Source organism: Chiloscyllium plagiosum, unplaced genomic scaffold, assembly GCF_037043375.1.
Source record: "Chiloscyllium plagiosum isolate Xiang-an unplaced genomic scaffold, Cpla_swu_hap1 HiC_scaffold_6, whole genome shotgun sequence".
Taxonomy (NCBI): domain Eukaryota; kingdom Metazoa; phylum Chordata; class Chondrichthyes; order Orectolobiformes; family Hemiscylliidae; genus Chiloscyllium; species Chiloscyllium plagiosum.
Window position 1 is genome coordinate 83,770,050 of NW_028270144.1, and position 12,348 is coordinate 83,782,397.

General features: G+C 43.0%; 1 protein-coding gene across 1 annotated transcript in view; it reads left to right on the plus strand.

Annotated features, from left to right (window-relative positions):
- Nucleotides 1–12,348, plus strand: part of rnf17 (ring finger protein 17) — a 97,454-nt gene that overhangs the window by 47,744 nt on the left and 37,362 nt on the right. The window contains exon 11 of the mRNA XM_043691873.2: nucleotides 7,515–7,678. Within this exon, the coding sequence (XP_043547808.2) occupies nucleotides 7,515–7,678 (164 nt within the window). The remainder of the gene's footprint in view (nucleotides 1–7,514; nucleotides 7,679–12,348) is intronic.

The following is a 12,348-nucleotide window of genomic DNA, read 5'->3' on the forward strand; positions in this document are numbered from 1 at the left end:
GGCTCACACACCCAGACCGCCCATGCGGCGCAATCCAGCGCCGCCACACAGCGGTGCATGCCCTTCACGACCGGGGACTCCTTTGTGGAGTAGTAACCTACTGGTCTCATGTGGTCGTCTGAGGTTTGCGTGATAACAGCGCTGTAAAAACCCCCCCCTCGAGTCCGTAGAAGATGTGGAAGGGCTTGGATAGGTCGGGGAGGCGCGGGGCCGGGGCGCTGAGGAGATGGGACTTTAACATAGAGTAAGCGTCGTCCTGTTCGGGTCTTCATACCACCCTCTCCGCTCCCGGCCTGCCCCCCTTCACCAGGCGCTGAATGGGTTCGGCAATAGTGGCGAAATGTGCAATGAAGGGGCGGCAGTAGTTAAAAAGCCCCAAGACGCGGCGGATTCCCCTGACTGTGTCCGGCCGCGGCATGTCGGCGATGGCCGACTTGCGGTCGGCGGGTAAGGTCTTGCTCCCCTGGCTGATGTCGTGTCCTAGGTAGCGGACTTTAGCCAGTCCGACCTGAGCCTTCGTGGGGCTTATTTTGAATCCTGCCCAGGCGAGTGTCCGCAGGATGGCGGCCAGGGCCCCCAGGTGTTGGCGCACGTCCGCGGACGCGATCAAAAGGTCATCTACATATTATAGGAGGGTGCTCAAGAAGGGGGAGAGGTCGCACCCCTCCAGGGTCCGGCTCATGACCCTGTGGAAAATGTTAGGGCTATTGTGGAAGCCCTGTGGCAGGCGGGTCCATGTGTACTGCCAGTCCCGCAGCGTGAAGGCAAACTTGTCCTGTGAGTCAGGTGCAGGGGAATGGACCAAAAGCCATTTGCCACGTCCAGGACCGTAAATATCCGATGTGAGGGTTCGAGGCCGTTGAAGATGGTGGTCGGGCTGGCTACGATAGGGTGTCCTCTACCAGTCGGAGAGTCCACCCCCTTCAAGTCGAACCCTAGCCCCACGGGTCAACCTGGGCAGGGGGGGAATAGTTACAGACGGGGCCCGTGTCGATTCCCGAGACGGGCCCCGGGTTTCCATGAGTCTCTCTCTCACCGCCTGATGTTCAGCGGCCGTGTGTATCCCACAAATACTGGGCGTGAACCAGGGGCCCGAGTGCAAGGAGGGGGGGGGGCGTGAAGTCAGACCTAGTCGCGCCTGATCCTACAGAGGCCAATACCTCGGGACCGCGAGGTCAATGGGCAGAGCGTATAACCATCGGTTGGCCCAAAGGCCCCGCGTCTCAGGCTTGTTTGGAGGACTTCCCTTCTTGTAGCGCGCGTAGACCTCCCAGCCTCTACCACGTACGCAAGGAAGGTGCTAAAACCGGGCTCAACGTACAGGAAGGCTTGTTTGGTCGGTTTTTAAATAGGGGGGGGGTCAATCTGTCAGGGTCTCGTACCTAAAGTCGTCGGTCCAAGGATAGTCCGTCAGTCACAGTAGCACATTGACAATAAATGAAAGTAATAATCACGCACACTTTTACTAGTGTTCCGCGACCCCAATCGCCCACCCGCGAAGGATCACTCACACACACACACACTTTTAAAGAGTACTCTACCGTTACATGACTGCCGGACGCACTCTGTTCACAGGTTCAGATAACGGCCGGCAGTGAAGTCCCTTGCGGGGCACTGGGAGACTTCTATGCGAGAAGTAAAAGAGTAAAGATACTCACCCAGTGCCGTCGCAGGAATCCAGCAGCCGTCGTCATCCCGGACAAGCCCCCAATTGTTAGCGCGGATGAAATGAGATCAGTCCGAGCCCAGAGTGCGGTTCGACAATCGGTAACGTTTATTACTGCAGTAACGCCGGCGGAGATCAACCGAGGTCCGAATCTCGGCTGCTCTGCTGTTCCCGCGCGCAGCTTCATATTATATACTTTTAGTTGTCAGGATGTGTGGGATTTGAGGATGAATGGGATGATAGTTCCCCATCATCACTGGAGTAGGTGCGAATAGGTTGGTTCCTGCCATCCCAGGAGAGTTGCAGGGCACGCACAATAGGGTGCTAATTGGTTTATGTAAAACGGGTCCGGGTATTATCTGCTAGTCTCTCTCTCTGTGAGGGCAGGGGCTAGCACCCCCCTTTGTTTCCTTGGGGTGTTGGTGTGTATTGGTCTGTCCGTACCTGTCTGGTGGATGCCTGTCCTTTGTGTCAGAATGGCTCCGTATCGATGGGTATGTGTGTGTTTCAGTCAGTCTCTTGATGTGATTAGGAGATGGGTTTCTATATTTAATTAATCCCGGAGTTTTGGCCCATGAGTCATGGGTAATGTTGGTCTAGTGTGGATTCTATCTGTCCTCTGTCTCCTATCTCCCAGTCACGTGGGCAGACCGGCAGCTGCTGAGTTTTTGTGGGTTTAAAGCTGCGACTGCTGTTTAAAACACAAAAATGAATTCTTATCGTTTCCTGATGTAGGCATAGTCCCGTGGCAAATGCGGGGCGGCTCTGATGCCCGCTTGCAGTTTCCTGTGCCTTAGTCAACTTAAGGATCAATGGCAGCATGAACCTTTTGTTCCATGGGCATCATGCTTTGCAGAAAGTCTGTTACGTGGCATTTTATCAGCTACCTTTTGGAAGCTCAACACACCGGTTGGGTATACATTTTTGTACTTTAATATTATCTAGAAATACCGGACGATTTTGGACTATTTGGACTTTCTGTGGATTGAGAGGTTGTACCATGTGATTTCTTGCAAATGAAGCCAACAACTTAATGTGTGCTGTGAGCCACCTTCTGTTTTTAATAGAAGTAAGCTCTTTTGGTCAAGGAGATAGGAAATGGCCATTATTGCTTTAATGGGGGAAAACCTAGCTTGAAAGAATTAAAGGCCCGTACTATAATGGCTCTCGAGCAATTTGTTGAAGTTTTTATTGCCTCTGATCTGTTCTTATCCCTTTGAAATTGATTCGCTTCCAATTAGTTCATTACTCCAAATTGCTCTTGCTCCTTTTCCATTCCTAACCTAAACTACTTCCTTATGGATGCAACTATCTTGTTCCAATTCATTGTTAATTTTTGTCTTATGTTATGCTTTCTAAATGTTTTCTCACCAGAGTCTAAACTGATCTGTATTTGCTGAGTTATTATTACACATTCTTTGAACACAGTTGTAACATTTGCAGTTCTCCAGTCTATTGCGAAGTTTGGAGAATTATAGTGAGTGCCTCTGCAATTTCTACCTTTTATTGCTATGTTTCCCTGGATGCCTTTGATCTGATCCTGAGGACATTGTGACTTAAGTACAACTAGCTATTAATATCTCCTTTTTTAAAAAATCCATGTTTTAGATTAGATTAGATTACTTACAGTGTGGAAACAGGCCCTTCGGCCCAACAAGCCCACACCGACTCTCCGAAGAGCAACCCACCCAGACCCATTCCCCTACATTTTATCCTTTCACATAACACTACAGGCAATTTAGCATGGCCAATTCACCTAACCTGCCCATTTTTGGACTGTGGGAGGAAACCGGATCACCTGGAGGAAACCCAAGCAGACACGGGAGAATGTGCAAACTCCAGTGTTTCAAATATTTCACTCTTTCAAGAGAATGAATTGGGACAAGTGAATTAAGTGTCAATAAGGAAAAGTTTGTTGGATAGTGCTTTTTAGCACCATAAAGTTTAGGTCAGCATGGAAAAGATCCAGGAGCAATCTGGAATTAAAATAACTAATTGAACGAGGGTAAGATTTGAGGAAGACAATTTAGAAGCATTAAGAACTTGCAAAAAAAATCAGATCTAAAAGGATGTATTCTGGTAGAGTAAGTGGACATAGAGCAAGATTCAGTTACTAAATCATAAAATACTGTATTTTGTGTAGGAGAGTAAAGACCTTGGGATAAATGTACACAAATTGTTGAAAGTGGTAGGGCAAGTGGAGAAAGTAGTTAAAAAGGCAAACTGGATCCTGGGTTGTATAAATGAAGGCTTAGAATGCAAAAGTAATGATGTTATAGTGAATATCAACAAAACTCTGGCCTGAAATGAAGTATTGTCCAATTCCAGGCACCATACTTGAAGATTATGAGGACATTAGAAATGTTACAGAACAGATTTATCAAAATTGATCTGTAATAAGAAACTTCAGTTATGTGGATAGACTGATGAAGTTGGGTTTGTTCTCTTTGAGGAAGGTTGAATAGAGGTCTTTAAACTCCCTGGGTCTAAGCAATCGTTAGGAACAATCTGTTCTTTCCTAAGTGGAGTCGCAGGTAGGTAGGATAGTGAGGAAGGCATTTGGTATACTTAATTGGTCAGAGCATTGGGTATAGGAGTTGGGAGGTCATATTGTGGCTGTACAGGACATTGGTTAGACCACGTTTGGAATATTGTGTAAAATTCTGATCGTCTCCTATTGAAGGATGTTGTGAAACTTGAAAGAGTTCAGAAAAGACGTACAAGGATGTTGCAAGGGTTGGAGTGTTTGAGGTATAGAGAGAGGCTGCATAGGCTGGGCCTACTTTCCCTAGAGTGTCAGAGGCTGAGGGGTGACTTTATAGAGATTATGACATTGAGGGGCATGGATAGGATAAATAGACAAGTCTTTTCTCTGGGTTGGGGGGAATTCCAGAGCTAGAGGGCATCGGTTTTAGGATGAGAGGGGTAAGATTTAAAAGGGAGTTAAGGGGACAACTTTTTCATGCAGAGGGTGGTGCATGTATGGAATGAGCTGCCAGAGGAAGTGGTGGAGGCTGGCACAGTTACAGCATTTAAAAGGCACCTGGATGGGTTTAGAGAGATATGGGGCAAGTGCTAGCAGATGGGACTAGTTTAGGTTAGGATATTTGGTCGGCATGGACAAGTGGACTGAAGGGTCTGTTTCCATGCTGTACATCTCTATGACTTGGAGTGATGACCAAAAGATCTGATAGTTGCAAGACGAAAGCTTTCTGTTAACCAAGTGGTTAAGATTTAACATTAATTTCCTGAGTATGAAGTGATGGCTAATTTATTTGGCATTTTTGATAGAATTACAATTATGATGTTTATAACAAGTTTGTTTTGGATTATGTCATGAAATTTGTAAAAGAAAAGGTATTGTGACCTCTTCTGAAGTATGCCTGACAGTAAGTCTGTGGTTTGATTGCTGGAGATCAAGAGAAGTCTTGGATTCTTTTATTCGGGGAAAAAAGTGCAAAGTATTTATGCTTGGAGAAAAATGGCAGTAGTCTTTGTGTTCATGATGGGTTGACTCCAAATCTCCTAAAGTCCCAGGAAGATGTTTTGGGTATCCAGTTGTAAACAGTTGTGTAGAAAACTGTCCATTTGAAATGGAGTTGAAGTCAAGGATGTTGAATCAGCATTTTTATGGGGAGCAAGGTTTAAGGTGTTTTGTGTTGCCATTGGAAAGAGTACAGACAAGCCATTTTTGAGATCAGGTTATGGATTCCCTACAAATGTGATGAATAACACTGTTGGACAGTAGTAATTTTTGGATAAAGTGAGGACTGCAGGTGCTGGAGATCAGTCGAGAGTGTGGTGCTGGAAAAGCACAGCAGGTCAGGCAGCCTCCGAAAAACAGGAGAACCAACGTTTCGGGTGTAGTTAGCTGAGAGAAGAGGCTACTCTTGATTTTGTTAGTCTCCCTTTCCTATCCAAATATAATAGCTATCTCTAGTCAGAGCTGTATCCTGCAGCTATCTAGATTTTTTTTTGCATCAACCCGCTTGGGCATCTTATTTACACACCTGAAGCAGATGGGAATTAAACTCAGGCCTTTTGGCTCTGAGGTACAGACACTGCAACTGCATCACAAGACCCTTCCTACAACATACCTAAGGGTTCTGAATGTTTATCACAGTTGTGAATGAGGATTCGTCATAAGCTTTACTGCTCGTTGATGAATTTAGAATCTGTCTGAAAACTGAGGAATGCATCTCAAGCTGATTACTAGTCAACAAAAGTGGAGATGTAGGAGCCAATTAAAAACTGAATAACTGTAAACCTCACACTTTCCACAGAAGTCATGTCTTCTGATAAGTATGAAAGGGAAACATTCTTCAGAGGCAAGTTTAGTCATTTGTTACGATAAAACATTTAAATGTGAAATCTTGTCATATCATTCTTTTAATTAGTTAACTGGATGGTCGAATCTCTCTGAACTTTACTGGCCTCTGTGGAGCTGGTAACAAACAGGAAGTGGGCAAATACTTGAAGAAAATTTACAAAACTCCTGGGTAGGGGGCTGGACGAGCTAAGTACAGTCCAAGATTCAATAATGACTGCCTAAATGGCTTCCTTCTGTGCTTTGTGTCCAAAAATAATTATCACTACCAGCAAAATTCTCACTCTGTCCTTTCTGTTTGCTTGACTTCATTGTTATTCATGTGTTATTCATCACATTTGTAGGGAATCCATAACCTGATCTCAAAAATGGCTTGTCTGTACTCTTTCCAATGGCAACACAAAACACCTTAAACCAAATGCAGCACGATTCCTCCTTTTACTGGTCTTGCTGCTGTTAGCTAAATTTTCTCTTGAATGCATTTTAAGAATTTTGTATCCCCTTTGCCCTTTGCACTGATTTAACACGAGTTAATATGAAGGATATTGAAATTTCCCACAGTTATTACCTATTGTATCTGCATTTATTAATTTGCCTAAATATTTACTTCTGCCTCATTCTATCTGGGGATTTTCTGCTACACTGTTCCTTTTAGTTCCTTATTCCTGGGATATGGACAAAAGTGTGTCGATATAAAATCCCTCAGATTATATTTGCTTAACAAGGGAATTTGTAAGTATGAAGTCTGCATTCTTAGTATACTCTACAATACTAGTCCAAAGGTTCAATATTCATGTTCCTCACTCCAAATCAGTTGCTTGTAGGTAGTTGACATTGAGATACTGGGATCCAAAACGTCACAGATTTGAGTCCTTGTTGGTCAGATTGACCTGTATCTGTTCACTTTTTAAAAAAAACCTTCATTTTTTATTTGATTGAAGACTTCCTCTGTGCCTTCAGTGGTTCCTAGGCCAAAACACATGCAATCCAAGGGTCAAGTTAAAGGAGCAGATTGTAGGAACATGTAGGTCTTTGCTAGACTTCCACAAAGCCATGAGTTACTTTTTTTTTAGAAATTGCTGTATGTTGGGTTGTTAGTCTCAAAGAGTATAGAACTGAAGCGTTAAGAGTAGGTTTAAACATAGTCGCTGAAGGCCAGTGCTCATGGAGGTACCCAATATGAAAATGTTAAGTTTGGTTAACTGTCAAGATATAGGGGATCATTGACCAAAAAGGAGTGTGAGTAGTTGTGCATACATTGAATTGCTACAAGTATGTAATGCATAGAAAAAGCACTTTATTTTAAAAAAAAGAATTAAATTAAGAACCTTTCTATGCATTCTTAAATATCAGAGGTTCACAATTAGTTGCTAACTTGACAGTATGCTGCAATTTTTGGCACATGTCAGCAATATTTACAATGTTTAAATGTTTTTGTTACAACTTATGAAATGTCTACCATTTTAAAATCTTGTAAGTCAATAACTGCTCCTAACTTCCATTTTAATGTTTTGAGTACAGAAGAGCAATTTACCATGTTGACAAGTGCTATCCAGACCAGTTTTAAAGTTCTACCATTACTGAAACCGTACTGCTATAGCAAGAGGGAAGGCTGCATTGTTAAAGGCTCTGATACACTCTGGTACAGAGCAAAGATTTTGGAAGTGATTGGGGGATCTGTTAAGGTAAGATACTTTTGGCATAAGTATATAACTTATTTAGAATTCTGGAAACTGGAAGTGATGTACAAAATTCACCTTTGGTGTTTGGAGTTTTCGTCTTCTAATTTTTCTGTGCCACCTTGGCTTATACTTTAGCAAAGTGTCAAAACTTTCCAGATTTTTTTAGATTAGATTACTTACAGCGTGGAAACAGGCCCTTCGGCCCAACAAGTCCACACCGACCCTCCGAAGAGCAACCCACCCAGACCCATTCCTCTACATTTACCCCTTCACCTAACACTATGGGCAATTTAGCATGGCCAATTCACCTAATCTGCACGTTTTTGGACTGTTGGAGGAAACCGGAGTACGCGGAGGAAACCCATGCAGACACGGGGAGAATATGCAAACTCCACACAGACAGTTGCCTTATGATATGTTACTAAACAAGTGCTGCAAGGGTTTAGTAGGCATTGTAGTTATAAAAGATTTGAGGAATTTTTCCAATCCTGTCATCTGTGTACACGTTTGAGTACAATTTGTTTACTTAAACTATGCAAATAAGATATGTTGTGTCCAACATCAACAATGAAGTTCAATGTTGATGTGACCTTTAAACGGCTTACAGGAAGAACAATGCTTCTATTTTGTATTTTATATATATATATATATATATATATATATGCTAAGCCAGGTTGAATCTCATAATGATGAGAAAGGTTACACAAAAGACTGAAAATTTTGTTCATTTTGGGAGAGTTAGCTTTCAATTTCATGCTATATAATCAAATATTGCGCTGGTAGCAGCTTAGAAATGATCATACTTTGGGTGTGACAATGTTGCTCCTTTTTAGATTAGATTAGATTAGATTACAGTGTGGAAACAGGCCCTTCGGCCCAACAAGTCCACACCGACCCGCCGAAGCGAAACCCACCCATACCCCTACATTTACCTCTTACCTAACACTACAGGCAATTTAGTATGGCCAATTCACCTGACCCTGCACATCTTTGGATGGTGGGAGGAAATCGGAGCACTCGGAGGAAACCCACGCAGACACGGGGAGAACGTGCAAACTCCACACAGTCAGTCACCTGAGGCGGGAATTGAACCCGGGTCTCTGGCGCTGTGAGGCAGCAGTGCTAACCACTGTGCCAAGGTTGTCCTTGGGTTTTTTTTTCAAAGGGGTCATAAAGACAGGCTCCGTTTTGTCTGCGTTTATCTACTTGAAACTTAAGTTTAAAGAAAACACTTTTCAGCAAAAGTTCTCCCAGTTCAGCTTTTCTCTTTGCTTTGGTTTTAGCAGTCTGGCTGTTCAGAGCAAGTAGTCAGTTTTTTAAGGCTGCTGGTCAAACAACCAGCTACATGTAAGAAGGTGTTCTATGCTGAATCTCTGTGCCATTTCTCTCTGAGCCAACATGCCATCTCTTTGGTCTTCATGTTTGTGAAATTTTATGTGATAATTTTGTTAACTTCTGTGCATTGGTAGCAGTTAGGTAGAAAGCACTGTTTTAAGCAACTAAAAGACAGTTCCCACTTAGCCCAAGGAACAGGTTTTGAAAATGACTTCAAACCTTTGTGGGGAAGATGACTGGCTTTCCACGAATGCAGCCTGTCTTCCTAAAACATACTGCCAAACATTAAAGTACAGACCATTGGGCACCCTTACTAATACTTTTGGACTCTTAAACATGATCCCAAACCCAGGGTATTCTTTTCTTACCATTTTTAATATGCCAGTCTACGTTTTCTTGTGCACACCACCTTTTTTTTTAATGTGATTATGGATCAGTCTGCATTTTAATGCCTGCTGTACATTAGCTCTAAGATGTACAGCTACTGTTCTTATGGCAATAAAGTTTCATTAATGATAGGTGGGAATTCCAAGTTAATTGATTTTAGACTGGTTAGTGACTTAGAAACCAAGAGAGAGAGCTCTCCTTTGTGGAGAAAGTAAATTGCTCACTCCTAGTCCTCTTCACAATACCTAGATTAGATTAGATTAGATTACAGTGTGGAAACAGGCCCTTCGGCCCAACAAATCCACACCGACCCGCTGAAGCGCAACCCACCCAGACCCATTCCCCTACATTTACCTCTTCACCTAACACTACGGGCAATTTAGCGTGGCCAATTCACCTGACCCGCACATCTTTGGACTGTGGGAGGAAACCGGAGCACCCGGAGGAAACCAACGCAGACACGGGGAGAATGTGAAAACTCCACACAGTCAGTCGCCTGAGGCGGGAATTGAACCCGGGTCTCTGGTGCTGTGAGGCACCAGTGCTAACCACTGTGCCACCGTGCCACCTAGTATAAGATGCTCCTTTTTTATGCACTCCAAGACCATTCATATTCATTATATTCTCTTAACCATAACAAACCTTTTAACACATTTGACCAGACATTAACATTTCAGAAACTTTAGTTTGTCCAAGTCAAGGTGGAGCATGACTTAGAGGTGATGATCCCATGAAATTGTTGCTCTCATTCTTTTACATTATTTAAGTGACTTGGAGTGACAGTGGCATAGTGATAATGCTGCTGGACTAGTAATGCAATGACCTGAGCTAATGCCAAGGGGACATGTCATAGAGAAAATGTAGAGAATCACCATGAGTCACAGAGTTCTTCAAGAAGTAGGTCTTTTATTTGCAACAAAAAACAGTGACACTGAGAGAGCAGATTCTCAAATGCCCACGAACCTCCGGGTCCATAGTTTTCTATATTATTTTTTAATCCTGTTTCTGTTAGCTTATCAGCATATCCAACTATATTAATCAAAGTATCTTACTGTAGTTACAGAATAAATCAGTGATGTTATTTTCCATTATCTCTTTAGTTGTACATTCTACTTAATGTTACTCTAATGTCACAGTTAGATTTTTAGTGTCTGCTTTTGGTCTTTTCATTCCAGACCCTACTTAATATTTTCCCAATGTCATAATTAGATATTTATTGTCAATAGTTTCAAGCAGGCTGACTCTACTAACTAATAATTAGATATTTAGTGTCATGTCCCAAATATTTATGGTCCCAGTCTTGTCATAATGATACTTAACAGGAAGGCTAACTTTACTAATTGTGTTATCTCATCTCACCATAGTGACCTTTCAGCCTTAACCTTACTCTGCTAATTGTTGTAAGAGCATTCCACTATTCTTATCCAATCCTGCATTCAACAGACCCTTTGCAACAGATCACCAGTGGTCTTCATGCTTTAACCCTTCCCATGCTTTCATGCTCTTTATTTTCCATAGACACTAATTCAAATCTCACCATGATAGTTGTCAGACTTTAAATTCAATCCATAAATCTGGAATTGAAAACTGGTCTCCGTAATTCCAACCGTGAAACCTATCATTGATTGATGAAAATCCCCATCCTGCTTCATTTGTGTCCATTTTTGGGAAAAAAATCTGCCATTATTATTGGTCTGGCCTGCAAGTGACTCCAGACTTTCAACACAATGCTTGACTCCTTAACGGCCCTCTAAAATGACCTGGGAAACAGCTCCATTCAAGTGCATTTCAGGATGGGCAACACTACTGACCTTGCCAGTGATGTCCACATCCCATGAAAGAATAAAGAAACAGTGGGGTATTCTATTAAAGTAACATAATTTACTGTATGGTGCATTCTGTAAGTTGTTTGTAATGTGCTGGTTATGTATGGGAACTGAACCCTCATGACAAGAGAGGGGTCATGAATTGTACTGAATTCCTTGCAGCTGCAACAGTTTTGGGAATGCAGAGTATTCTGTAACACATCTTCAATTGTGTGGATGGGCTCATTTTAAGCTAGTTCAGTCTCTTCCCTCCACTTTTGTGGGCGGCACGGTGGCACAGTGGTTAGCACTGCTGCCTCACAGCGCCTGAGACCCGGGTTCAATTCCCGCCTTAGGCGACTGACTGTGTGGAGTTTGCACGTTCTCCCCGTGTCTGCGTGGGTTTCCTCCGGGTGCTCCGGTTTCCTCCCACAGTCCAAAGGTGTGCAGGTCAGGTGAATTGGCCATGCTAAATTGCCTGTAGTGTTAGGTGAGGGGTAAATGTAGGGGTATGGGTGGGTTGCGCTTCGGCGGGTCGGTGTGGACTTGTTGGGCCGAAGGGCCTGTTTCCACACTGTAATGTAATCTAATCTAATTTATTGACGTGGGTAGTGAGAGTCCTGAAGACATTGATGGTGGGGGACTCAGGGTCTAATGAGGCTTTCTCTTGTTTGCATTAGTGGGTGTAATATTCCACGTTGACTCAAGCTTCGCTATCATTCAGTTCTTTTATTTAATATGGAATGGGCTGCTTAATAATTATAACTATGAATTGAGTTGACTATTGCAATTATTGCCAAATAATTCCATTCCTAACCTTGCAAGAGGAGAGATGGTATAGTTGAAGCAACTATAAATGGCTAGCTTAGGGCACTTTCCTGCAACCTTTGGGTGATTTTACTTTAACCCTCATTGATTTTGATTTTGGTATGTCTGCTAGGTGGTACTCTGGTCAAGTACTGCCTTGCTGTCAGCAGATGTTACTCATACCTATCCCCAGCAGTTCTGGCAGAAACTGAAGAGTATTGGTGTATGTTGCTTCATGGTGCTATGGATGATGACTTTGGTGATTGGGAATTTCCTGATCTGATATTAATCAGATTAAATTTATCCTGTTTCTATTGGAATTTAATGTATATAGGCAGT